This window comes from Xiphophorus couchianus, chromosome 7 (genome assembly GCF_001444195.1).
Source record: "Xiphophorus couchianus chromosome 7, X_couchianus-1.0, whole genome shotgun sequence".
NCBI classification, from domain to species: Eukaryota; Metazoa; Chordata; class Actinopteri; order Cyprinodontiformes; family Poeciliidae; genus Xiphophorus; species Xiphophorus couchianus.
In genome coordinates this window covers 25,620,655-25,648,348 of record NC_040234.1, presented here as the reverse complement: position 1 = coordinate 25,648,348, position 27,694 = coordinate 25,620,655, and the positions used below count along the sequence as shown (strand labels likewise).

At 40.5% G+C, this 27,694-nt stretch overlaps 1 protein-coding gene and 1 long non-coding RNA gene across 2 annotated transcripts; one reads left to right on the top strand and one right to left on the bottom strand.

Moving 5' to 3' along the window:
* Window positions 1–27,316, bottom strand: carm1 (coactivator-associated arginine methyltransferase 1). The gene is made up of 16 exons (XM_028022100.1): window positions 27,130–27,316; window positions 17,176–17,301; window positions 16,924–17,030; window positions 13,824–13,928; window positions 13,478–13,588; window positions 11,427–11,604; window positions 11,223–11,313; window positions 8,725–8,806; window positions 8,520–8,605; window positions 8,123–8,212; window positions 7,906–8,043; window positions 6,534–6,623; window positions 6,311–6,423; window positions 3,188–3,265; window positions 2,558–2,626; window positions 1–2,479 (listed from the first exon to the last, which is right to left on the bottom strand). Exons 1-16 carry the CDS (start codon window positions 27,269–27,271, stop codon window positions 2,340–2,342), a joined length of 1,746 nt encoding a protein of 581 aa, XP_027877901.1. The 5' UTR covers window positions 27,272–27,316; the 3' UTR covers window positions 1–2,339.
* On the top strand, window positions 11,539–24,897 carry LOC114147620 (uncharacterized). The gene is made up of 3 exons (XR_003596088.1): window positions 11,539–11,657; window positions 13,429–13,619; window positions 23,311–24,897. It is a non-coding gene; the product is annotated as an uncharacterized LOC114147620 (long non-coding RNA).
* Window positions 27,317–27,694: the final 378 nt, after the last annotated feature.

Genomic DNA, 27,694 nt, shown 5'->3' with positions numbered 1-27,694 from the left:
TCAGACAGCGTCAAACATGTTATTTCTCATTGGTCAACACACACAAATGACAGTAATCCTTTACACTGTTCCATGATCAACAGTGGATGCCACCATTTGAATACAGAGAGCATGAGTCCATGATGAGAGGGACAGTAAGACTACAGGCTAACTAGCACATGGAAAACATCGCTTGTGTCCACAGTCTATATTACAAAGAGGAAAGAAGGAACTAAAGCACTACAACATTCCAGGATTCCAGGATGGGTTGGAACATCTCCACATTTAATTTCTTTTTTTTTTCTCTTTTTTTTCTTTTCTTGTGAAAGAGGAAAAAAACAAACAAAAAAATCAAGTCAACAAAAATAGTTCCTACTAAGAGACATTTTCCTAAGCTCTCCTAAAAACTTGCAAAATCAAGTTCCAACAGTTGTGACACTAGAAGTAATGCATAAAAGTGTCAGTCTCTCTCCTTCCTTTCCTGATAAAAGTGGATGTGGGTGGAGGCTATAGACGACGATGATATGCTGATGCTCGTACGGAAGTGAACGGATGAGGAGCTCCGGCTCCCGGACACTTGAGTCTCAGGTAAACGTGAAGTGGGGGACGCAGAGGAGGTTCCAGGGGCCGCTGCCTTATGCTCCGTTCTTCCAGCTGATTCCTCACAAAGAGCCAGGATGAAGGAGCCCATGCTTAGGCTGGGCTGAATGTTTCAGCAGAGCAAAACATTCATCACCTTCCATGCTGAGTGTTTAAGCAGAAGAACTTCTCTCATCTGTTTGCATATAAAGGATATATATATATATATATATATATATACTTCCAGTGGAAGTTAGGGACAGTAGCAAGCAGTTATGTTAAGTTTTCTATTCCATGTGTGTTTGAGTGAAATGGCTAAAACCTTTCAGAGGTGCAACCATCCTCCATATGAACTTTCTTTTCAAGTTTTTTTTTGTTGTTGTATTTTTATGTTTTGGATTTTGTTTACCAGCACTGATATGAAGTTTCAGTGCTATATATATATAGCTGGCTATTTGACTGTAGCTCCATGTCACTGTTTGGTCAACTTCATGCCTTAATCGTCAAACCCATCAAGCTCTTATGCTGCAAAAGCGAAGTCTAACCAAGTATCTATGTCTAGTTTCTAGTACAGATATTTTTGTACATTTGCATACAACAAAATTAACTTAAAAGTAATTATTCAGCAAGCTATAGGAGCTTGTTTTAAGTCAATCATTCCTTAATATTGATTAAAAAAAGTAATAGTTCCACTGACAGATTTTTTCACTTAGAGCATGACATTTTCCCATGTTATAAGTGAAATAATCTGTCAAAAATATGTTCACTAGAAACTGGAGAATGATGCTTGGTTAGACTTTATGTTTTTGCAGCGTATGCCCATCCAGCCCCACTCACCACAGGTGGAAACAGTTTGTGTGATATTTCACAAAACAGCCTATTCATCAATTTAAAGGTTTCCTTCTAGATGATCTGTTCACCATCAGCAGATTAAATTAAGTTTAAAACCAGAAGCATCACCTGACATTTGAGTCTATATGAAAACAGTTGTTGAACACTGCCCCCTGCTGCTGCTAGTAAAGAATGCAGGTTAAAAAAAACCTGTTCCTTCCTACAGTGAAGATTATTAGGGTTGATATATAAAAATTAAGTGCACCAACGCTGCTGTGGGTTTTGCTTCATGGTAAATCTTTTAGGTTTGATACAGATATTTAGTTCCTGCCTGGTGAGTCTAGAGGAACATTTGAAGCAGCTTCACCTCATATGGTTTTAAATAACATCTGTAGATCCGCCAGCTTCTATAGACTGGTCATGTGGTAGAGCACAGAGAGCTAACGCTAACAGCAGACATGTTCAGAGGCCTGACAGCATCACTCAGCATGGAAGGTGACCAGCATGCGTCTCCTAAAGGTCTCGAAGCTGCATGTCATTAGAAAACAAGCTGGAGGTGAGTACCGGACTGGGACGGTCTGCTGAGTGGGCCCGGAGACGAGGGTCACCATGGAAACAGGAAGACAGAACCCAAGGCAGAGGGGGTCAGGGTTAGACAGAATGGTGAAGACAACAACTTAAAAGGTCCCGACAGTTAAAAACAGAGCAGAGCAGGAGCAGTATGTGGATGGACTGTGATAACGGTAGATACTGGAGGAGCTCCACAGGGAGGACTACTGGGACGCCTCAGTCTTCAGCAAGACAGGCGTGGACGGATGGACAGGGCAGGGGACGCCAGCACAGCACTAGCTTTGGTTTCCTGGTTTTGGTTGTGAATGGTGAAGGGGGGAGGGGTTCCTGTCATGCGGGGAGGGACAGAGGGTCCGATATGTCTTTACAAGATCTTCACTTTAACTGCCATAATGCATGGTGTTGCTGGGGATGACCATGGGGGACGCCATGGAGATGGCAGCGCCCCCCATGGTGAATTGGTTGGTGATGGGATAGTAGGTACCGCTGCTGCTGGGGCCCGACTGGCCTGTTGTGGCCCCTGGAACAGAGAGCAGAACATGGCTTCATGACGTCTGAGGACCAGGCTTCAGGAGACGTTGTGTGAACGGCAGATTACCTTGGACTATTCCTGTGCTCATGATGGAGCCCATCCTCGAGTGGGTGTGGTTCACTATCCCTGTGTTTACTGGGAGGGGACAGAGACAGACAGAGAGGACAGAGGGAACAGAAGTCAGATTAAAGAATCAATCCTCGCTTCTTAGATGCTATGTAGTAACTATAGCAACCCAAACGCCACCACTACCTAAGGTAACTTGGTAGCATCAGTTAGCACATGATGGAATGTCCTGTGGGCCCGGTCAGGACCGGCACTGCTAGAACCTGCTGCTGTTCTTCAACAGAGCAAAACGTTCCAAACTTTAACTAGTTGAGCTAGATAAAGTGACGATCATTAAACCTGTCATAATAAACAAATTAATCAATGGTGAAGTAAAACTAACTCAATACTTCTTGATCATTCAGAGGGTGTGCTACATACTGCATACATTTGATCTCAGTCACTTCTAGAATGTTAGAAATGAACCAGATCACTTTTCTGAAAATAAAGACATAAGCAGATGTGAAAACAACAGCGCTGTGTATTCAGTTCAGCAGGACCAGCGAGTTTATTTATAACAGCATCACCTAGATAAAACCAGGAGTTGCTTTGCTGGTTCCCTGCATGAGGAGCAGAGAGGCAGACACCTACCTAGAGGGATGAGGTTGTTGTGAGACACTGCTGGGCCGCTTCCAATGACTGTGCTGAGGTCATAAGCTGTTGGCATCCCTGTTGGACACAGCAGACACAGCGGTTAGCATCTACCACTAAGGTTCTCCAAGGTCACCCAGATTTATCAAACAGAAGCTCCAAATTAAAGCTGCATTTAATCATTCTGAATCCAACTTCATCCAATAAAACACCAGAGGAGATGAAGGACACCTGGTATTTATAGCTATGTAAGTTTTTATAGAGGAAGTAAAACATCCTGTCCAGGTTAATCACAAATGTTATCATATTTTCAGATGATCAAAAACAGTAAGAGGTACAAAAAAAAAAAAAAAAAAAAGAAAATTAAAACACACATAACAGGGTCTGGAATAGTTCTGTTTGTTCTCTTCCTACTCTGTTGTTTAACAGAAAAATTAAACATGATGATTACTGGAAACGTCTGGGTTCCAATCCCAGCATTTAGGAACAATCTGCATCAGGTGAACCCTGCTGCTAGTCAAACTGTCTGAGGTTTTGTCAGCTGCACCCACTGAAGCATGCAGCCATGTTTCTAAAAGTCATGACCTCTTCAAGGCTCTGCAGCCTGTTCAGCTGATCTGGGTTTCCTTAAACGAATCCATGTTTACTGTGAAGGATGTTATTGTGCTCAACGTGGAACACGCCAGTCAAAACGATGATGTCTGCCGGTCCAGTCAGTCATGGTGGTAAGGCTGTGTGGGCTTTCGATGACGGACCCTGTGGTGAGCGCCACCAACAGGCCGAACACTGCCATTTAAAGCATCATTTATGAGGGCTGGACAAGAAATACATCAATCATATATATATATATATATATATATATATATATATATATATATATATATTAGCTATAGTGATAGACACACGATATAACACATCTGATAGTATATTCACCCAACTGAACAAAAGGCTTTAGCTGCTCAACCTCTGAGGGCTAGTTGAGCAAAGAGGTCTTTGGTTACCTAGCAACAACCTATTGAGTAACTTGTGCAGCATCAGGTTAAGGTTTTGCCACAGTGCTAATAACTGGCTAAAAATAAAAACAATTGTGTGAAGTAAAAACTGTGGCTAAAACAGGACAGGTCACGTCATCAGTTTGGAAGGATTTCAGATATTCAAAACAAAAAACTCAATAACTATCAATATCTACTGATATGAAAGGCTTATATCGTGATACATTTTTCAGCCATATTGCTCAGCCTTATCATTTATAGTGATAAATTCCTTATGATAAGAATCCTGATCTGTTCAAATAAAATCCAATTAATGATGTTTATATTGTTGAGGCTTTTTCCCCACTGTTTATTTAATGGGAGTATCAATGAATATGCAAATATGATTAAAGGCAGTTACTGTGTGCAGCTTAGTGATAAAAATCACTTTATGCGACTGCTGAGCTAAAGAAGCTCATTACAAATGGGTGTTTCTCAAAAGCAGTATCTGTGTTTGTTGGGGCTTTGATCGATTCATACAGTCACAGCCATTCTGTTACCTAAAAAAGTCCTAAGAAATAATTCTTTTTGCTATCATAGTGCCACAAAACATCACGACAAAACTTTTAAATCCAGTCTAACTGCAAGGAAGCACTCAGTGGGAGATTGCAGCATCCAGAGCATCAGCATGATCCACAGTATGAGTGAGGCTGGCCCCTGATGGAAGAGTGTGTGTCTGGTAATGGACTGGTTGGGATTCGACTCCAGCTTCCTCTCAGCACATGCCAAAGTTCCCCCGAGCAAGGCACTGAACCTCCAGGAAGATCTGAACGACTTTAGTCCATGAATCTCATGCTGCAGATGAAAGCTGATGTCATTTTACTCCACATGACAGTCAGCAAAGTACTGGAGCCTGACTGGAGGTCTGCAAAGACCCATTTATAAAAACCCACCACTGGGAAGGTTCCTCTCATTTCACTTTAAGCTCTCATTAAAATCTTTTCAGACAAAGAAGAGATTGGATGCATGGATTACCCTGATAGATTATCATTCCCTGACCTGAAAGGTCAGGTGTCAGTTAGGGTCAGGTTGATGCAAGTCTGACTTCAATGTTCTGTTCAGGTATACAAAGAATTCTGATTGAGGGAGTTTATGGTGGGACAGAAATATGAAGCAGCTTTAAACATGAAATCTGACTGGATTACAGAATGAGGGGAAAAAAACAAGCAATATTACACAAAGGCATGGTATCAAAAATACCAAGCGTTTGCTGCTTATCATGACACTCTACTCTTCTTGTCTTTGTATATTTGCAAAGACAAGAGCAAGAAAAAAAGTCTGCTTCATTAAATCTTTTGTATTTAACTTTATAAAAATATGTTTTACATATTTATTAAAACTATTGCCATATCACAACAGCACAGTATGAGACAGATAATCTGAAAAGGTAAAGTTCCACCTCTTCTCAGTAATGACTGCAGAAATAAACAGCACCGTCAAAAACAACCAATCAGAGCCAGGAGGAGGGCTGTAGCGCTGTCAATCAACCTTCTGTAAGCACTGCTCACATCCTTCAATTATTTCTGCTATGCTGCAGCTTCTCTTTGTCAGCAGATCCTGCCATGAATGCTAAGGCTAGTTAGCATGGCAACCGGTGACGGCGGATAAACAGATTTCCTGGAATAGTGAGTCGTTTCTCCACTATTAGCACATTTAGCAGAGAGTACACCAGATTGATTGAGAGCACCAAGCTCCTCCTCTCAGCTCTGATTGGTTGTTTTTGATCCGTGCATTTATTCAGAGGGCACCAGTAGCTCAGGAAGGAGCTCGATATTTTCACAGATTCTCTGTCTCATTCTGTCACGACATGGTGACAGTTTTAATAAATACGTATAAAACCTATTTTTCATGAAAATTACGTACTGCAGTTTTAAGTCTGTTAAATTGTTTTCTAATTGGCTGGATGGGAGGACCTCTGCAGTGCTCTCCCTTCAGTCTCGGCTAGAAAGCTGAGAGAGGGTTTCAAGTTCTGCCCAGAGTCTTAAAATAGCCTCATGCCTGGTGGGGGGGCAGGAGGGACTGGAGCCAGACGGAGGAGGGTGTATGTGGGGGGTTGGGGGGGCAGCTTTAATCTGAGTGTTTCTGTGTTCACCTGATCCAGCCATCCCCTGACTCATACTGTAGGTGGCACCTGTGTTCCACATGTTCTCAGAGGGGGAGGTGTAGTGTGAGCCAGGAGGGGGGTTAGGGGTGGTGCCTGTGTACCTGCGCACAGAAACAGACACGGTTGGAGATGAAAGACACACACACAGCAATCTGTGTGTGTGGTCCTACGGGCACCGTGGCAACCAGCTGCAGTGAGGGGAGGAACTCACCTGAAAAAGGGGTTCTTCAAGTCCAGGAGGTTGCTGGACTTTGATCCGGTCTGGTCCACCTGGGCAACAATACTGATGTCGTAGCTTTGTCTGGAGGGACAGAAGGGATTATGGCAAATATTAATAGAATTATTCAACGAGACACAAGACCTGGGTTTCAAAATGTGTAGCGAATAAACATCTGAAAACTGAAGCTAAAGCTCAGCTTGTTAAATGGCTAAAACTGAGTCAGTCTGTTGGATGGAGAGTGGAAGTTTTCAAGTCTTGCCGGACTCACTGGCAGCCTTAAGTCTGGACTTTGACTAGGCCACTCTAACATGAATAATTTTGGCTGGATGTTTAGTCTCAGGTCTTCTGTGCTCAGCTCCAGTCATGTGCTGATCTTTCACCAGTTTCCATGAGGAAGAACAAACATCCCCACCTGAAGATGCTGCCAACACCGTGCTTTATAGTGTGGATGGTTTGGGATCTCATCTGATCAGAACACCTCCTACATGCTTGATGTGACCCTTAAATGGTTTGTGAAAAACTTCCAATTCTTAATCACTTTATTTCAGGATGATGATTGTTCTCTGACAAAGTGTTCAGACAGAACGTCTTTCACATGTCAAATGCCTCAGGTTGGACGCTTGTGCACCTTGAAGTCAGATGCTTGACATTTTTGTCTCACTCGAACCCACTTTGGTGATCTGCTGACCCGTATTGTTAACTACACCAATACAACACAATTACAAAAAAAAAGTGACAAATTTGCACCACAGAAAACAGGATTAAAAAGGAGAAACAAAGTAATCATTCATGCATCTCCTTAAACCGGTGCCTTCAAATTTCTTAATTCATTATTTTTGTGATGTCCTTTTGATCCAGCCATATCAAAAGATTTACAGCACCGCAAGACTTCCTGACGCGAGACTTCTCGACTCACCCTACACTGGTGTCCACATGGACTTTGCATGTACACCAGTCACCCCTCAAATCTTGTTGGGTCTGAACCAGCATCAGACTGAACCAGCATCAGACTGACCCAGAGCAGTGGATTTGTGCTCAGATTTAACACAGCTGGCCTGTTTCCTAACTGGGTGACTTCTGAAGGCAACTATTGAAATTAACCCTAAATGTTTGCAGAAAAAAAGAGAGTGAAATTATGTTTTTGTTCAATTCAAAGTTGAACAATGATGTTCTACTTTGTATTAGTCCATTCCTTCAGAACCCGAGCTAATAAACTACAGTTGTGGTTGTGAAGTTACAAAAGGAGAGGAAAATCCATTTGAGTGTGATTTGTGCTCTCTGAACACTTTGAAGTCTAATTCAGAACGGCTTAAGCATTAAAACTATTTTGATTAAAACCAGAGCGAATACATCATGAAGCTACCTTTTGTTGGCTACCAGCATGGCCGTGCCGGACAGCGTGTCCCCAGCTTTAGCGAAGAGGGGCGACTGCAGCAGGCAGCGCACCTGGTACCAGTGGGTGAGGGGCTCTGTGGGGGCTGTGGACAGCCACACGGTCATCCTACAGGGCGACAGGCAAAAGACAAGCTGTTGGAATCCAGTTCCAGCTGCAGGCAGTGCGTGTCTGTCAGAGGACTTACACTGATCCCATAAAGGCCACATCAAACCAGAAGGCCAGGCCGTGTACCAGGCCAGAGTGCATCATGTGGAACTTGAAAGGAATCTCTATCCTGAGAGCAAAGCAAGAGTCAGTAAGTAGACACTCTGCAGAGAGAACACGCAGTCTCAAAGTCTACTTTACAGTCAACTCATCAGATGGACCAGACACAAAGAATCAAAATTATGTGTCTCGCCATCATTAAAAACTTAAAGACATACCACATAATAAATAAGAACATATAATAGCCAAAGTTTTCTATGAGCCACAATAAAACAATATTTAAAAATGTCTTAAACCAGATACCATATGCAGCCTTGAAAACAAACTCTCATATAGTTAACATCTTAGACGGCTGGAGCTCTAACACATTCACAGACCTGTAGAGATCCTCCTCTTTGGCCTCCAAGAAGTTCACCGTGTATTTAACTGACTTGGCCATCAGGATGCGGATATCAAACGTGTCCTGCAGGGGGCAACATCACAGGATCCAGTTCACACAGAGTCCAACACTGAGCTCTGCTGCCATTTTTTCCAAACCACCAGACCAGACCTGCACTCTGTGTTAATCAGTGAGTTACGCACCACAATGGGCTGGCGGAAGTACTCGTCCACTGCGGCTCCCCGCAGAGCAGAGAGGTCAACGCCGTGGAACGAGGGCTGATACCTGAGGGGACAAGATTACTCATTTCAACAGTCAACAAAGACTTTCATCTAAAACTATGTTGTTTGACACATTTCTCTTTTTTCTAGAACCATATTCACAGTAGGTTGTGCCTGCACAGACGTAGCAGTTTAATGTAGGAGCTTTCATTGTGTATCTTTACCATTTTTAGAGTAGGGGTGGACTTAAAGGTTTATCACAATATTTTGTGATATTATTGTGATGGCATTGAGTGATCTAAAGAAGAATTTATTACTCCTTTGTTATGCAACTCTATGACAGCAATCAAAACCTCACAAACAAACACAACTATCTGTAATCTGAATCAAAATTCTTATAAGAAATTTATCACAATAAACAAATATTACTATGTTTTGGACCTAAAGGAATCCTTTAAATAGCAAAACATTTGATTTTTGTGTTCATTTAATTCATGTTTCTTGGTATTGCGAGAGGTGTGAATAGTTTTAAGTTTTATCTGCCGCTTGTCTCACCTAACATAGAAAAAGAAGCTACAACAGAAGCAGAACTGGTAGAATAACCTGCATCGTGTGTAAAAACTGTTCAGCCACACAGCAGCGCCTTGAGCTTCCTATTGAGTGGAACAGCAGCAAACACTGCTGATGACGCTTAAAAAAACTGCTGACAGAGTGGAAAGAGGAAATAAGGAATTGTGTCCTGATTTGATGGCATCTATAATCCAACTGTTAGATTTGTTTCCACCTTAAGATTTTCTATAAGCAAAGACATGCTGACTGTAAAATTATTTAGGGCGACAAATATTGGGGCCTGACAATCATTGCGTGGAGGCATTGAAATCCCTTGCAAAGCAAGGAATCCATGCATTGCATGGCAGGCACCTATTCTACACCTCAAAATAACTGCCGCTTCTCTTCACCGCTAATGCGGCTCGTACCGCTGCGTGCCCTCTTACAATATATATATAATATACAGTACAGACCAAAGGTTTGAACACACCTTCTAATTCAATGGGTTTTCTTTATTTTCATGACTATTTATAAGGCAAGAAATCCCACTTATTAACCTGACAGGGCAGGTTGACCTATGAAGTGAAAACCATTTCAGGTGACGACCTCTTAAAGCTCATCAAGAAAATGCAGAGTGTGTGCAAAGCAGTAATCACAGCAAAAGGTTGCTACTTTGAAGAAACTAGAATATAAGGGGTATTTTCAGTTGTTTTACACTTTTTTGTTTAGTGCATATTTCCACATGTAATATTCATAGTTTTGATGCCTTCAGTGTGAATCTACAATGTCAATAGTCACGAAAATAAAGGAAACTCATTGAATTAAAAGGTGTGTCCAAACTTTTGGTCTGTACTGTATATCTCAGGTCATTGCAAGGCTAAAATGAAGCTAAAATAAGGCTAAAATGCTTATGTTTTTTTAAACATCTGATTTTTACTTTTGCAAAATTTAACAACTGTAAATTTCTTGTGTCAAAGTATATAAGCAGTATTTCAAAAGAGCTTATGTTTAATAAACAATGATACTACTGTACTTGTTATTAATTTGGTGTTGAGAGATGAGTGTTTTTTTCTGGTAAAGAAGTATAAATCAGATTTTTACTCTTGTGTTTAATCTCTGTTTTATAATATATTTACCAATGGCAAAAAAACAAACATATTCACTTTTCTGCAAAATTCACCAACTACACAATTCTTGTTAAGTAGTAAGTACTCTAAAATAAGTAGTATTTAAAAAGAACAGAAGAAGTTTTATGTTTTTTGAACAATAACAATATTTGTTGTTAATCTGTTGCTAAGAGATGAGGTGTTTTCTGGTATCCAGGTGGCACAAAGTAAACAGCTGATTTTTTACTAAATTTAACTGTAAATTTCTTGTGTCTAAGCAGACGAGCAGTATTTCAAAAGAGTTTATGTTTTATAAACAATAATATTACTTGTTATTAATTTGGTGTTGAGAGCAAAAAACTGGAGGCATTGCATTAACATTAGCGCAAACATTAGCAGTGCACTGCTAGCAGACACTAGCAGTTTAACTGTGGTCTTTTCCCTATAACAAGCATTTTTAGCTATTTTTTATGTATTTCCTATGTTCAATATACCGAGTGGAGGAAGTCAATGTAAGACAACATGCTAGAGATGCCCCACATGCTACTGACAGCATTTAGACTAGCATTAACATTTTGGCTTATTTTAGCTTATAACTAATTTTAACATACTGAATTGAGTAACTCCATGTTACTCAACATGCTATTGAATACATTGTAGCTTACTTTGGCATTGATGCTAATTTTTAGCATCAGAACGCTGGGTTCCAACCAACGGGTACAGTTTGGCAGGCTCCGTTTAAATTTCTTCAGAAATTTTCTAGTTAAGCAACTAATCTTCTACCATCTGTCTAACTCATTTGAATTGCGTCTTGCTCATCCTCACCAGAAGTTGGCCTTGGTGAACTGCTCCATGTAGAGCTGTTCATCTGTGAAGGGAGCCAGGTGCACATCTCCGATGGTGGGGAACATTTTACCTGCAACACACAGCAGCAGCAGAAAGTCAGAAAAACAGAGGCTTTCTATACAGCTGCACATGTGCAGAACCTGTCACAGCGTGCGTTTCATCCAGAGTCCCCGACCTCCTCACCACTGGGTTTGAGGAACTTCTTGGCGTGCAGGTAGCTCTCCAGCATGCGCTCGTTGAACAGCATGTAGCCCATCGGCTCTGAGATGATGATGTCCACCTGCTCTGGCAGTGACACCTCCTCCACCTTCCCGGGGATCACCACCACCCGCTCACTCAGGCGGTTGCTGTTCACCAGCACCTGCAGGGGAAACACGGCCTGGTAAGAACTGGACTGGACTCTAAATGGAACAGGTGAGTATAAGGTTAGAAAAGTGCAGCAATGCAGCAATAAATCAGTGTTTCTTGGGCTGAAACGATTATTGGATATTTGTCAGCTAATTTAGAAAACGATTAATCGGTTAACTGGAGTATAAAAAAAACCAAAAACGCTGACAAAACTGCACAAAAAAAAAAATATACATTTTGGATTTAAGGTAAAACATCTCAGATAAAACATTCTTTGTAAATCTCTTCTACCCAGAACTCCTCAAGTGGCAGTTTTACCTTCACCTGGTTCAAATTCCAAAAACAAAATCTCCTATATGAACCTTTTTCTATCCAACAATGAATCAGTTAATTCAAACCATAACCAACAGATCAGTCCTGTACTGATGTTCAGTCTGGCAGAAAGAGCTAGAAGTATTTATTAGTTTCCTACCGATCTGTGTATAAATGTGAGTGTGTCTGTGAGTGTGAATGGGTGAACATGACAGTGTCTCATTTCCAGTCCTCGGGGACTAAAACCCTGATTCTGTTAGACGTGTGTCTGTTCCAAATCACCTCATTCAAATGACTGCTTGACCTCCTCTGCATGCTGCAGAAGCCTGTTAATCACATACTTATTCAAGGGGCAGAAGGGAGACACCTCTAACATGCAGGGCAGCACTTCCTTAGGATTGGAAGTGAGAAACAATCCTTTCAAAGGAATGTAACTGAAGCTTTGTTTAAAAGTAGAAATGACTTGATTGAGCTGATGAGAGTTGCTGGCCTTTTCTAGTGAGCAACCAGTAACTCTGTTCACTGGGCTGGAGGAGAAGCCATGGTTATATTTATTTAAAAAAAGTTTTTTTTGTGTTTTTTTTTTTTAACATATTTATTAAAACTGTCACTTTGTCATGATAGCATGCTATGAAAGATATAATCTTTGACAAAATAAGAAGCTCTTATTTAGCTCACTGGGAGAAGCTCCTCTAGCTTCACATTGAGCTAGAGGAGTGCTAGCTCCTCAAGCTCCCAGTGCTAGCTAGAGGAGTTAGCAACTTTTACACAAAAGTTGTGTAAAAGAAATACACAACTTAGTCACAAACAATCAGAGCTAGAAGGAGGGCCTTAGCGCTGTCAATCACCCTCGTGTATGCACTGCTCAGAGTCTTGCTCTCTGCTATACTACACCACAAAAGAGTCTGTCATCAATGCTAAGGCTAGTCAGCATGACCACTGATTACGATAAGTTCTTTCTTCGCCATTAACACAGTGAATAGCGATTACATGAGACTGACTGACAACGCCAAGCCCCTCCTCCTGGCTCTGATTGGTTGTTTTTGATCAGCGCATTTGTTCAGACAGCAGTAGTAGCTCAGGGAGGACGTGGAAGAGATCCATAGATCCATAGACAGATTATCTGTCTCATGTCTTACTGTCAAGACATGGTGACAAATTGAATAAATATGTCATAAACATGGTTTTTATTGTTACATAATGTAGTTTTAATGTTTTAATGTCCCTTGAAGAGTGACTTCAAGGGACATTTAAAATGTCAGGAGACTCCACATGCAGCCTGCTGTACTATGTAAACTGGTCATCACATACATTATAACAGTAAGATGAACCAACTCCTACAGGCAAAAAAGACTGAAGAGTTTTCTAGAATGTAGATCCACGCTAGTTATTCTTTAATGTGATTTCTTCCCTTCAATAAATGTACTCAAATCAAAGTTTTTGTTTTTCTGAAATGTTCTAAAAGCTGTTAGGCTGCTGTGCTAAAAAGATCAATTTTATGTTTTCTTTATCGTCTTTCCCCAAGGTGCCAGCAAACATGAGCACCACTGTAGCGGTCACAGACAGGTACGCACCTCAGCATGCTGAGCCATGGTGCTGGCCTCCACTGCATACACCTTCCTGGCTCCAGCCTGGGCCGCAAAGAAGGACAGGATTCCTGATCCGCAGCCCACATCCAGAACCACCTGGAGATCAGGAGGGAGACTCAAGGTCATGGTGAGCCACAAGTCAAAGCATTAGTTCTACTAATGAGGCTGGTTTCTGTGCACCAAAGAAAGCATGGAGGCAGACGCTCTTAAGAGGAACTGGTGAACAGAACAATTTGCTTCTTGTTTGGGTTTCATTTATTCATTTTTATCCATTACCAAGAGCCGGCTACATAGAGCTGAACCTGACGGGTCAGTCAGGGCCGGAGGTTACCTTGTCCTTGAAGTCCGTGTGGTTCTGCAGAATGGCCCGCTGGTAGGTTCCTGTCCGGACATAGTCCTGCATCATGTTCTGTTGCTGGGAGAGGTAGCCGTAGAACTGCCAGAACACCAAACAGGAAACGGTTTTAGAGTACAGAAAGGTTTCATCAGAACAGACTGCTTCAGTTTCAGCTGGACCTAAACCCAGGCTCAGACTCCAGCCGGGTTTCCTCCAGCCACCCAGCCATCAGCTCTGACCTGCTCCCTGTCTTTGAGCTTTATGCCAATCAGATCCAAGCCTCTTCCTCCACATGTTCGCTGTGTCCCTGAATCATGTAGGGATTTCTATAAAGGGGCAGTTTGTGTTTTCCAGGCACGTAGTGTCATTTTATATCACAATTAAGTAGCTGTTACCTTTGGTTGTTACAAAATGCTGTATGACAAGAACTGCTCTGTGAGACTGGAAACTGCAGCTATGAGGAGGAGCTGTGTCCCGAAGGTGGGGCTAGGTCCACCCAGGCATTTGCACAGCTAAATGGTTGCCATGGAGATTAGAGGACTTCTCCAATATAAATGAAAGAATCAAGGCAACACTAAAGGTGTGTTTTTGATGAGGAAACAACATTATAACATGACGTGAAGCTAATACTGCTCCTTTAGCCAAATGTTTCATTTCAGCTGTTCATAAATAATATTAGTCCTGTCAACACATTACAATATCTGAGCTGATATTACTGCACATCCTAATAAAATTACATCAAAGTGAAAACTGCCTTCACAAGAGGAAACATAAGAATTTGAAGGGGTATGAATACTTTGGCATGGCATTATAACCAGAGGAGCTACTTTCATTTCACTGAACCAACCGAAACAAAGACAGGAAAATAAGAGCTGGGTAACAAATCAATGTTATTGATTAGTTGAATTATGATGGTTGAATCTCTGGAAAGTCTGGATTTTTTTCTCCCCCACCAATAAACTTGTTGTGTTTCTGTAGTTTCAAATTCAGGGCAACTGGGAAGAGGGAAGACTTGGGGAAAAAAAGAAAAAAAAAACTTTTCAAAATATTTTTTGTCACTTGTAATCTCTTTTTAAAGTATCTAATCTAAAATGGGATTTGGCATGACAAAAATCTGAAATTGTATTTTGGAAAGTGATGCTGGTAACCTGGGGAACCAAAGCAGAGCATTTAAACATAGATGTAAAGATACAGCTGTAGCACTGCTTGACCACCAGAGTGCAGTGTTCCTTATGTTCTGTGAGAAAAGATCTGCTCACTGGCTCCATGCAAACACAAATTCAATTCAAGTTTATTCCATCAAGGACAACACATTAAACAATGTTACTTGTTAAAAACAAAGCAGCTGTTGTTTTGCACAAAGGTTTTCTAGCCACAGGCTAATTTGCAAACCCAGCCTTCTACACTCTGACCTAAAACCTTAAAGAAGAGTCTGAGGTTTCCTCTTTGTGGAGCTGGAGATGACTGCTCTGTGAGCCAGAAGCTCACAAACTTGGAAGATGCAGTTCTGAGGAGCAGATGCGTCTTGAAGGTGGAGCAAGGTCCACCCAAATGTTTTGAACAGATAAATGGTTGCCTTGGAGCTCATAAGATGTCTCACACATGCATGAAAAAAATCAAGGCAAAATGCCAGGCATGGTTTGATGAGAGAATAGCATTATAGTATGATGGAAAGTCCAAAAAATTCAATTTGACATCATACTGTCCCTTTAACCATGAGCCATGGTGACTGAGTTAAAGACCTAATGAACCTTACCAGAGGGGCCGCTTTTCATTGGCTGATGCCCATTCTACGTGATCACGTGCGTGGCCGTCTCACAAACACACTTAGCTTCCCGTTAGCTAAGTACAGCATAATGGCAGAACTGATACAACTTCTACACCTTGAAGCCTGTCTGCTACACAGTCTTACGTTAGCTAAACAGATCAATATGCAATGTGTCTGTATCTGACATACACTAAAGATTTTATTTTAGCAGAAAAGGCTTTGGACTAAACTGTTACTCCTGTTAGCCACGTTAGCACCAAGTACAGCCAGTCAATCAACCATCGCTGTGTTCAGGGAAGCGCTGATTAATAATCGAGAAATAAATATCAAGCCTGGAAACTTGATATCATAACGGACTGAATGTTATGTTTTTACATAATCTTTGCTCGTCTTGTGGGGCGCAGGCGGTTGCCACGGTAACAGGTGTGCTTAAACTACAACGAGAGAGAGAGAGTAAAAAGGTAGGAGTGATTTTGAGTTGATCACCTGTTCAGGTTATTTTACCTTTATTTCCCTTTGCTGTGGCGATTTACAGCCGCTGTAGTTTCTAAACGTTGGACTAATTACCTCGTTCGTTTGTGAGTTTACGTCATTCACAACAAACATCAAAAAGAACAAATATATTTCATAAAATTTTAACAAACAAATGGCTTCTACCGCGGTAATTATGTGAAATTAAATTAATTATATCCCAGCTTCAGAAGATTTGCCTTTACCTTTACAGAGCTCTTTGGTTCCTCCTATCAGTCTGTAGCTTCTCATATTGAGGTCAAAGTTCAGATCTACCATAACTGACTGACACCTGCTGGCCTCAGGTTTGCAACCAGCTTGTGACTGAGAAACCAGTAACCTCCTCCCAGATGATGACATGAACTTGTTAGTTCCTCTGTCCATTTAGTAGCTGATATATTGTGAAAATCCAGTAGAAATGATTCACTAATACAGTCATGTTTACATAGAAACAACGCGCTGCGAGGCTTTGCTTGTGAGACTTGCGGTCACGTGGGTCGGTTGTGGGCGGAGCTTGGTAAGGTCCATGGTGAAAACAGATGGGATATGCTTGTTAGATTACATAATTCTAGATTTCAAATCTCTCAAGAGCACAAAGAAGTCCCGTAGAGAAATATGGAGAGGCTCTTTGTCCTGATGGTCTATTCTGAGACAAAAACTAAAAATAGTCAGGCAGGTAAAGGGGAGGTGGGGGCTGGACAGTGTTCACTAAATACTCCAACAAAATAAAAAAAACATTAGTTTTACCAAACACACCTTCATACCTTCCTTATTCCTAAAGGGCTCAGAGATCTGGGGTGTGTTTGTTTTCCTCACCTGGAAATACTGTACAGCAGAGGACTCCTCTGTTCTTTCACTGAAGACGGAGTGCTCACCAGCATGCCCCCGGCAGTTCTTCAGAAGGTTATAAAAGGACTGAAAGTCTGCAGCAGAGCACAAACACAGGCGTCACCAGAGCTAACCTAGCTAACAGCAACTTTCCTATCAAACTCATATTCATTCAGCATCATGTTTGCCTGCAGCCAGGTGAAGCCCAGCAGCGGCAGGGTCTCATGGTGCTGGTTTTACCTGCGGGCGAGGAGAACTGCAGCAGCACGCTGTTGCAGCCCAGAGTGATGATGAACGACTGCTTCCCTACGCGGCTGCACTCTGTGTCACGAGAAACTGAACACTTGAACACACTCGTCTCCTCTCCTGCAGACACACACAAGGACATGCAATGAATTTAGAACGCTGCATTAGAAACAAATCAGCAAAAACCAGCCAATAAATCCGTTTCTAAACCAGGACAACAAAAGGCTGATGATGGAACATTGATGCCTTTACAACATTTGAGTGGGAGAGAGCATTTCAGCAATTAATGGCACCCCACAGGCTGAAGATGAGTCACAACGACCGGCTTTAAAACCGCTCCAACAGGATCGATGTAGATTTTCCACAAAACGATGAGTCAGCAGGTGGAGCAGCCTGGGGTCGTTATATAACGGGAACATTAACATTGTTTCAAAGACAAACATTTTAAGTAAAACGTAGCACTTTTATTTTTGTACACCACCTCACAAAGTGTTCACACCCCTTCAGCTCTTTCCCATTTTATCACAGTTCAGTTTTAATCTACTGCACTGGGATGTTTTGGACAGGCAGACAAAGTGCTGCAGATTGTCACATGGAAGCAAAATGAGGGGCATTTTGAAAGTTTGCTACAAGTAAAAATCTGAAAAGTGTGGCATGTGTTGGTATTCAGAGGTATTCTACTGAGTCACTGCTCTGACACATTTTAGTGTATCATGTTGCAGTTTTTATTGCAAGTCTGACAATTTATTTCTACCAAAAGTATTTTTTTGCAAAGAGATTTTTTTTTTTTTTTTGACAAACCATCGTTGGAAAGAAAGAGGTGGTGGTTTTGTTGCCAGGTGATGGGAGAGAGTCAAATTGCATTCTTTTTTGCTAAACTACTTAACCTAAATCATGAAACCAAGCTGTGTGTAGAGGTTTCAGATTCTCAATTGATTTTAGGCCTGAACTTTGACTGGACTATTCTAACACAAGACTAAACATTAATCTTTCATTTCACAATTATTCACTACTTTATGTTGTGGAATAGGTGCAGCTTGTTTTTGGAACATATCGTGTTTGATATACACTGGAGTTATGAAAACAGGTTTTTCCAAAGCTCTACAGGTGTGTGTTGCTTCACTCAGTGACGTTCAGTGTAAAGGCTCCTTCACTGTTAAATAGTCACACACTCTTCATTCTAAGATAAAATGGAACCATATTTCTGACCAGCCTGACAAGATGCATTTCTAAAATCAACCCAGAAATTTTCACAGTATATTTTCTGTAATATATTTCCCTGAGTGTATCATGAGCCTGGCAGGCCACCAGGCTTTACTTGCCTCTCCACCAGGCGAAGCGTGGTTTGTTTATTTTAATTTGGGTTTTTTATAGACAAGTCACAGGTAAGCTAGGTTTATAGTTGACGCATCAAACTGGGAATGACGGGTTGCACACCAAATACACCATCCTGTATCTGCCCCTTGACCTCTGACACCATCATTTCCAAGTTATGATGCCGGCTCGTGGACCTCCAAATGTTTTTAACGTAACATTTTTTAGCACAAAAACATGGTAGGGAGCTGGTGGGTCACCAGAGCGCCCCTAACACCGGGCTCAGCAGGTTTCCTGGGGAAAACCCTGCATTTCCATATGCAAATTCCCCTGCAGGCATTAAAGCAGTGAGGCTGTTGAGCAGGCTGAGCCAGAGCTAATCCAGTCCCTGATAGAGAGCTGCTGGGTGAGGGCAGCCGCTAAGCACCTGTCCAGCAGATCAAGTAGAAAGGAGGAGCACAGATGATCCTGTCTTTAGCCCTGTGTCTTTATTACAGCAGAGCAACACTGAGCAGCATGCAGGAAAAAAACTGAATCCAAATGATGTAATTGTCATTATGTCAATGTATTTGGTTTCAGTGACAGAATGAAACCAAATACTGAAGTTGGTTTGTTTGTTTACTAGGATCTTTATCAGCTATCGCCATGACAATGGCTACTCCAGCTGGGGTCCACATCATACAAACAAAAATTAATAACAAAATCAGTAACACACTCTTTATATAAAGTTAGTAATGTGACATGTCAGTTGAATAATAAATCTCCATTTAACACTTTGTAACATGAATTAATCAGGGAGCTAAAGCAGGTGTTACATAGAAACAGTGAAGGAAGGAGTTCCATGTTCTCAACTGGCTGCTGTCTAGTATGTTTATCACATCATAGAAGATCAAATAGCAATTATGTGTTACAATTATGTAAAGTGTGGCTTAAAAAAAGTTACTTATTCAAAACATTTGGTATTTTAGATTCAGTATTTCTTAAAAAACAAAAAGAGCAAGAAAGGTGACGTCGACCTGATGAATATGTTTCTGGAGGAGTTCAGCCTGAGACCTGCATTAAGTTGGACTAACTGTAGTTTGTTCAAACTGGACCACCATGGGGTAATACTGCAGCCAAGACAAGAAGCTGTGTTAATAACTTGAGGGATTAATATTAAAAATATATAATTGGAACATAGATAGTTGTCTTCCCAGCAATGTAACAGCCATTCTGTCATCTATAGTAACACACAGCAGTCTGATTTCCTGGCTGTAGTTTTGGCTGAGTTGTAGTCTGGTGAGGGTGGTCATGACAACACAAGCTATCTCCTTCTAGATGTTTGGTTGAGCAAATTAGATATAGAACAGCACAGATCAGCACTAACCACTCCACATGGTATGGGCGGTGCACTCATTTATTGTACATTATGTGAGCAATAATCACTGGTAGGTTTAGGGAGCCATTTATTTCTCTCGACGTTGTGGTAATAATGTTAACATTTTTCCATGAATGTTGGACAGAGTCCATGAAGTTTGTTAGGATGCTGAAGGTGAGAAATGACTTGTTTTACTGACACTAAAAAAACATAGTCTACTCTATTGTAGACTTTTGGCCTCCAATAGAGCTCTATAGTCTACCGGCTAGTCACGGTAATGCTTGTTGATGTAATCGCCATCAAATCAGAGCAGTGGGAATGGCTGAGAACGCAAGGGAAGTTTAGATTTTTGCTTTAAGGTGGCGCCACAGAGCTTGTTAAAAAGGCCTGTGCTAAAACATCAATTATCTGAACCTGGTTTGTGTTTAAACAAGGGCCGTCAACGTTAACGCATGCCATTACCTAAAAAAAGTTTAGTGCGTTAGCATTATGTAACGCAGATTAATCACATTACCTATTTTGACCTAAAAGCTTCTCTCCTGCAGAGGATCTCCTGGTTCACAGCCATCTGGTACTTGCAATGCAGAGTCACAAACACAAGTGAAAAGATGAGCGAGGAGTCGGACTGCTGTGTTCAGCGGCAGATTTTGCTTTGAAGAAACGCAGTGATGATGACAGTCTTAGTATGCAGAACAGTTTTTTCCCCACATACAATTTGATGAGTGCCTCATCAAAATCATCAATACACATCAAATGTTGATAAATGTTTCTTATATTATAGTTCTAAAGTAATTCTAAACAGGTGGGATTTTAGTCTAGATTTAAAAGAACTCAGTGTTTTGGCTGTTTTGAAGTTTTCTGGAAGTTTATTCCAGATCTGTGGTGCATAAAAGTTGAATGCTGCTTCTCCATGTTTGGTTCTGGAGATGCAGTGCAGAACCAGAAGACCTGAGAGGTCTGGAAGGTCTTTAATGTATCTGGTGCTTAGCTGTTCAGTGATTTATAAAATAAAGTTTATTCTCTCTTGCAAATAACAGCACCAAACACAACTTAACACATTTTAAAATTGATGTTTGAGCATTTTGAGGAATGCTGATTCTCTATAGAATCCGTTTTTTTCATCCACATCCTGGACACAAACTGTTTAGACTTTTGCTTTAAGGTGGCACCACAGAGACAGTTTCTTCCCTCAGCCTGTCTCTCTGATGAACAAATTGAGCACCTTGCAGCCAGAGCAGTCAGCTACTCTGCTAGGAAACAAAATAAGCATATTAGCACTACAGCAACCCACACATGGTCACACCGTCTCTTTTACTGCTCATTTCCTCAAACTTTAGATATTTCTACTTCATGTTTGGATGCTTTGAGTACTTGAAACCAAAGTCAAATCCCTTGTTTGTGCACACAGTGTGTTGCACAGGTCTGCTGTGCAAGTAAGCTTGTCTGATGCAATAAGCAGCTAATCACATAATAAATTAACAGGAGCTCAATAATTTCCATTCTGATGATTATTAGTTCTGCAGAACAATTCTGTTCTCTATAGAACAATTTTGTTCTGCAGAACATAAATAATCCATTTTATTCATGGTTTCAGTTGTAGGTCAGTTTTTGTTTCTTTTTCATTTATTGTTTTTGGTTGTTATGTTTCACTATGGAGTGTTCTGTACAAAATTCAAGTTTATTAGTCTTTGAGAGGGCAAAAACTGTGTGAATACATTATTGTTTGCTGCAATAACTACTGAGAATTTATTGTCCAGCAAAATTTGTTATATGTGTAACACACATTAGACCTTCAACAGAGTGAATCAGCAGAGCAGAGGAAGAGTTGTGACGAGGTTTAGAGCCCAGACTGTAGTGGCTGCCCAGCATGTGGAAACAGCGACGTTCAACTGCCTGTCTGTCAATCATAACCTATTAAATATGAATTTGAAGAGCAATTACTCAGTGACATGCTTCCATCTGAATATTTTTTACAAAGCTAGTTAAAAAACTTGGAGCATTTATCTCTTCCATCCATTTAAAACAGAACAGAGCACCAACAATAAAGGGAACATTGGTAACTGGGCCAGCGGCGCTGAACAAAACCAACACTGGCTATTTTTACTTGGTCATTTCCACAAGCTCCCTTTTCTGGTGACCTCATCCATGCTCAGTTTATTACCAGCAAAGCTGTTAAAGACATTAGAGAGGAGATAGCATCTGACTGTGCTTCACACAGAGACAGCTGGGCTGCAGAGAGCTGATCTCCTGCAGACAACTAGCTAAAAACAAAGCATTAGCATACAGCAGCAAGTTGTTCAAGTTAAAGAGAAAAAACCTGCTAACGAGTCAAATTACAAAAAAAGGAAGGAAAAAAAATCAGCAGCTTTATGCCAGAATGAGTGGTTTTATGTTTAATAAATAATACAAATAATACAGATAAAACTAATTGGAGCATAAGGATCATTCTTAGGGCTGAAACTAACAATTATTTTAGTAACAGATTATTCTATCAATTAATCCAACAAATTGCCACATTCTGTAAATTTTTCATTTAATCACAAATCTTGTTACAATATTATAAATATATTAAAAGATGCAAATAAATAATTCAGTTCCCTTTCTAAATCAGAAATGGAACATTATATTGCCTTTATTTGCAGCAAAGAAGAGATCTGTAGCTAAAACAATAGCAACATGTGAAAAAGTCAGGCCTTTCTTATTGAGTTAACATCAGCACAGTGTATAGCTGATGTGGAGATTCATTTCTGGATTAATGATTAATAATTGATAGCAAAAGGTGCTTAATATGAGGTTTATTTTACGGAATTTGAACTACTTGAGTTCTGAGTAGAACAGATTAAATCAAATGTATATTGTGTTTTGGGCAGTTTTAACTGGATTACTGCTCTGAGTGTGCTGCTCTTTCATCAAATGGACTTTTTTAAGTCTGCATAGACTGGCTAGCAAGATAGCAATTGATTAATTGTTAGTTAATCAATTGCTATATAATAGTTCTGTATAGATATTTGCATATTCTTTTTGGTTTAAATTCTCAGTCTGCTCGTTGGTCTCTATTCCCTATTAAGTTTTCTTTTCTATGATGTCACTGCATTTACTGTGGAACTGCTGAACAAAGTCCTGACTTTCAGCTAACCAATTTAGTCAATCCGCCATTTTAAATAGTCACAACATTACCACAAAATATCTCGATAAAACTTTAAGTCTATTTCGCCCAGCCCTGGTCTGTCTGCCTTTTACCTTAAGGCTTTACAAACATGTAGAAGCTGCTCCGGTCAAATGACCAGTATGGTGGCAGCATCATGTTAAGACTATTATGGTATAAAAATATGTCTTTTGCATTCCTTGTTCATGTCTGTTATTTTATACTGCTATCATGTTTGAAATAAGAAATGATGTGGAGTTTATTATTTGTATCTGTCAAAAGTGACTCATGGTGTAAATTCTGTTCCACACAGATCCTCCTCCCCCCTCTAACTGTAGTCACTCCAGAACTTCAGGACGATGTGCTTAGAGCCAGGAGGCATCCTCAGGAGTATCAAGGCCCCAGACATGGACTCATTTAGGAGGAGAAAAACACAACTCTTTATGGATCACAATAAAGACAGCTAACATTTAAATAAGCAGGATAAGGTTATTTTAAATGGTTGTTCTTTGACCTGTGGAGGAAGTATTCAAGTCACTGCAACATTGCTATGTGTAAAGCCATAGGAAGTTCACACTGCCTTATTCCTGGCTCTTATTGTGAAGGTTTGCTGCATTGATGCTATAAATAGAGACACACATCACTGTGTTATTGTTTTGACTCTGCTGTCCAGCGTCAGCAGACCTTTGGACAAAATGCTGGCAGTCCAAGAAATCTGGAGTTTCACGTGCTTCAATGTTTTCAGGTCAAACTCATTTTAACATCTGACAAAGGTAACCTTAGAAAACACAGCAAACTTCAAACTATGAAGATCATTCTTCATTGTTTGATGATTCCAATCTGGTCCAATGTAGAAACATAATTAGCCCTATTTGTGAAATCATAAATTAGGTGAGATAAAAACTTTTTTTGGTTCCATTCTATTAGCCATAACCCTGTTTTAAGTACCGTCAGACCTACAGACTGAAGAAAGCACTTAAAAAAAATAAATCAAACACCTGTCTGACAACATAAAGTTGGTCACAAGATTTCAAACCACCACACTGTGCCCAGATCCAAAGAACTTCAATGAGGAAACAAAATGATTGACATCTATTAACTTGGAAACGGTGAGAAAAGCATCTCTGCCAGAGAACATGGAACAGAGGCGAAGCGTCCACAGACAGCAGACAACACGCCAACAACTATAACAACCAGGATCACTGTCTGAAGCTCAGCAGGCCTCACATCATTTAAGGTCAGAGTTCACCATCCTACAATAAGGCAGAGAGACTGGGGCAAAATGGAATCCAAAATGGCCAAAACCACTCCTGACCCACAACAACGTTACGGTCCAATTTGGGAATATAACCTGAAGTCTAACAAGCCAGATGTTGAACATTTTGGAATGTTAGCCTTCTCTCTCATAGGCCATAAAAACAAGATAATGCTTCAGAAAAAGGAACACCAACAGTTAAACACGGTGGTGGTCATATGATGATCTGGGGCTACTGCTTCAGGACCTGGAGGACTTTCTGTAACCGATGGAACCAACGATTCTGTTTTCTATACTGTCTCAACATGGTGACAATTTTGACAAACATGTCGAAATCATATATTTGTAAAAGTTACATAAAGTTTTAAACAGGTTGTTCCTACTAGGAAACCCCCAATGTGCCCAATTTAAAACAATTCTGCAAAGAAGAGTGATGCTCGGCAGACATTCCCACCAAGAGCTGACAGCCAGTTGCTTGGTTTAGGTTTGGCCAGGTGTCTTTGGATGCTTTTTTCCCCTTTAATACATAAAATCCTCATTTGGAAACTGTTCAGGTTGTTATTATGACATGTTGATCTGAAACATTCACATGCAACAGAAAAGGAAGTAGAGATTAAATCTGTAATGGGGCAATTACTTTTTTTCACTGAACAGTAAAAGCCAAGTGAAGCAGCAGGACTTGGAAATAGGCCTGTCACAATAATCAATAAATCAATTAATTGCATGATAAATTAAAACAAACAATTTTCACTTGCATAATTTATAGTTTTTCTATTCATTTTTCTACCAAAAAATGGATGATTAAAGTCTTCAGTCTGGTGACTTGGTCTCAACTAGCCCTTATTTTGAAGGACAGTTTTGTTTACAGAGACTTCAGCATCCATTTAATTTGTTGTTTCTGTTTTGTTTATTCATATTGGATATTTAAAATGTCTTCCTGTTACAGTGCTAAATGTTCATCAGAATTTAAAGTTTATTGGTCTGTAAGAATGGGTTCCTGCATTGTTATTACTTGAAAATGGCCTCAAAACAACAACAATATCGTTTATCACAATAACTTCTAAGACAACTTATTATTCAGCAAAATTTGTTATCGTGACAGGTCTACTTGGAAATATGCCTTTGTTGTATGTGTGCGTTCGTGTGATTTCTAATCGGAATCATTTGTCTTCCACACACCAGGAGCAAGTCCGGATGTGTGTGTTGTGAGTCAGGTGCGGGTCGCTCCCTCATGCGTCCGCTTGCTAAGCAGCTCACCGTCAGCTCACTCATCACCGTCAATCTGCAAATCTTTTTTTAGCCGGAATAAGAAACTTATGTGAAATTACAGCACATTGAAATTTTAGAAATCAAACAAGCCATGAATGCAGTTATTGATGAAAAACTATCCAGAAATAACTGAAAACAACTAGAATGGTCCAGCACACAGTATTAAAAAAAAGGGATTGATTAAGCAGATCATAAGAAAAAACTATGTGCAGAATTCAGACCAAGGAAATTCCCTGCTTTCAGGGATCCCCTGTAATTGTTGTAAAAAGCAAAACTTTAACACATTAAATGTAAACAGGAACAGGTTATGCAACTACTTCAGTTTAGCTAGAAATGCAACTTGGTAGTATTTATTTTGGTAAGTTTATTCAAGAATGTTGTATAATTGACAGTTTATCCACAAGAAGCAGAAAAGCAGTTATTCAATAAAACTGACCAAAAATAAACATTCATATTAATAGATTGATTTTCAACTTTTTGCACCACAAATTCATTGTGTGTCTTATTTTAATGTAAATCAAACAGGTTTCAATGTTCTCTTCCCGTATGAAAACTTTCATACTCCATTTCATATTCCCTTTACTGGTATTGTATTTGAAATTGACCGACTCCAATATATTTTAGGTCTATTTCTACAGATATCTCGACGTTGGCTTTCGCCATGATAATAATAATAATGTAGCGCTGAGGATACCTCTTAAATTTTATTTATTTATTTTTGCATAACCTTGGACTTAGACAGCCGCAGTGTGTTGCTGTTTTTTAATAGGGGAATTACATTCAGTGGGAAAATGTGCATAGCGGCTCTGATGCTGCCTTCACCGCACACATGAGGTGGCGGGGAAGGGGATGCAGCCATTGTTCCAATGAGAACAAAGATGAATGCATAAATAATGAGGGCCCGGTGTGGCTACGCTACCAAATCTGCCTCAACAGCTTTAACGTGAAACTGCTACTTGTAAAAAGTTTCAGTGTGCCTTTAAATCCACGGTCCGGTAAAGGCCACGCAGTGTGAAGCGCCGCCCGGACCGAAGAGCACAGCGGGGGGCCAGAAGTGATGTCTCCACGTCTCTGCTGCGAATCAATTCAAAGCGGCTAATTCAAGCTAAGCACTCTCCTACCTACCCGGCTCCCAGGGGGACAAAACCGATTCATGCTGACTTATAAAAACACAGCTTACACTATTACGACAAAATATAAATAAACAAAACCAAAAGTGTTAAATGGATGCAACCATGTAAGCTTATCACGTCACTGTTAAATGTAGGCTAGTGGTATTGTTTAACTAGCATGTTTTAGTTCACCTTATTTAGCAACCGTGCTTACCGTTAAAACTACTCTACATGTTGTTGACCGCGTTATTCCAAGCAGTGAACTTCGTTGTTTGCTACCTAAACCCAATGCGTTCAGGCTTCAGAATCCCAAATAAGCTATAAAATATTTAGTTTTCTTTAGTTCCCTCGTGACAAGTAAAGGGAAACGAGGTGGTCTCAAGATGGAACAGCTCCTTGTTGGCTAAAGCTACCGCTGGCCACATTAGCACTGAGCATTAGCAGTTCAATCAGGCCGACCGTCCAGAGAGCAGTTGTTAGAAACAGTCACACTCACCATTGGAGAGATTGATGAGGGCAGCATCTTGTGAGGTTTTCACTTCTAGCCGCAGCGGCTGCTGCTCTGAATGTCGCTGTATGTCTCCATTCGCGTCTCCGATAGAGAGCAGCCGCACGCCGCGGAACACAGAGACCGCCATCTTCGATCTGGAAGTAGAGGCAGGTCGACGGAGCTCACATCCAACCAAGCAGTGCTCTCTACTGGAGGCAGGACAGCCATCAATCCGACGAGCTGCTTCAACAGCGCCTCCTACCAGGCTTATCATGGCAGCACACAAACACAAGTAACGTATCGAAGATTTCTTTTCAGTCACAACTTTAACATTTAATACTCAATTAAAATTAAAGAAATTCAACAACATTTATAAGAATAAATCTATAGGTACTTTTTAAAAATCATACATTAAGATTTGCTTATTCATACAAATCGGTATTAAACAGTGGCTTTCCTAAATGCTTCACATTTGATCACTTTACAGCCATAGACTTTATTATTCATTATATACGAAGCATGGGCGTAGGTTTGGGTATGGACGGTCGTGACATGTCACGACCAATATTCA

Coding starts and splice junctions, on each gene's coding strand:
- carm1 (XM_028022100.1), bottom strand. CDS start 27,271: ATGGCGGTCTCTGTGTTCCGCGGCGTGCGGCTGCTCTCTATCGGAGAC. Junction 17,302..27,129: donor CCTCATCAATCTCTCCAATG/GTGAGTGTGACT, acceptor GTGTGTCTGCAG/GAGAGGAGACGAGTGTGTTC. Junction 3,266..6,310: donor TCAGGGGATGGCTGGATCAG/GTGAACACAGAA, acceptor TGTGTCCAACAG/GGATGCCAACAGCTTATGAC.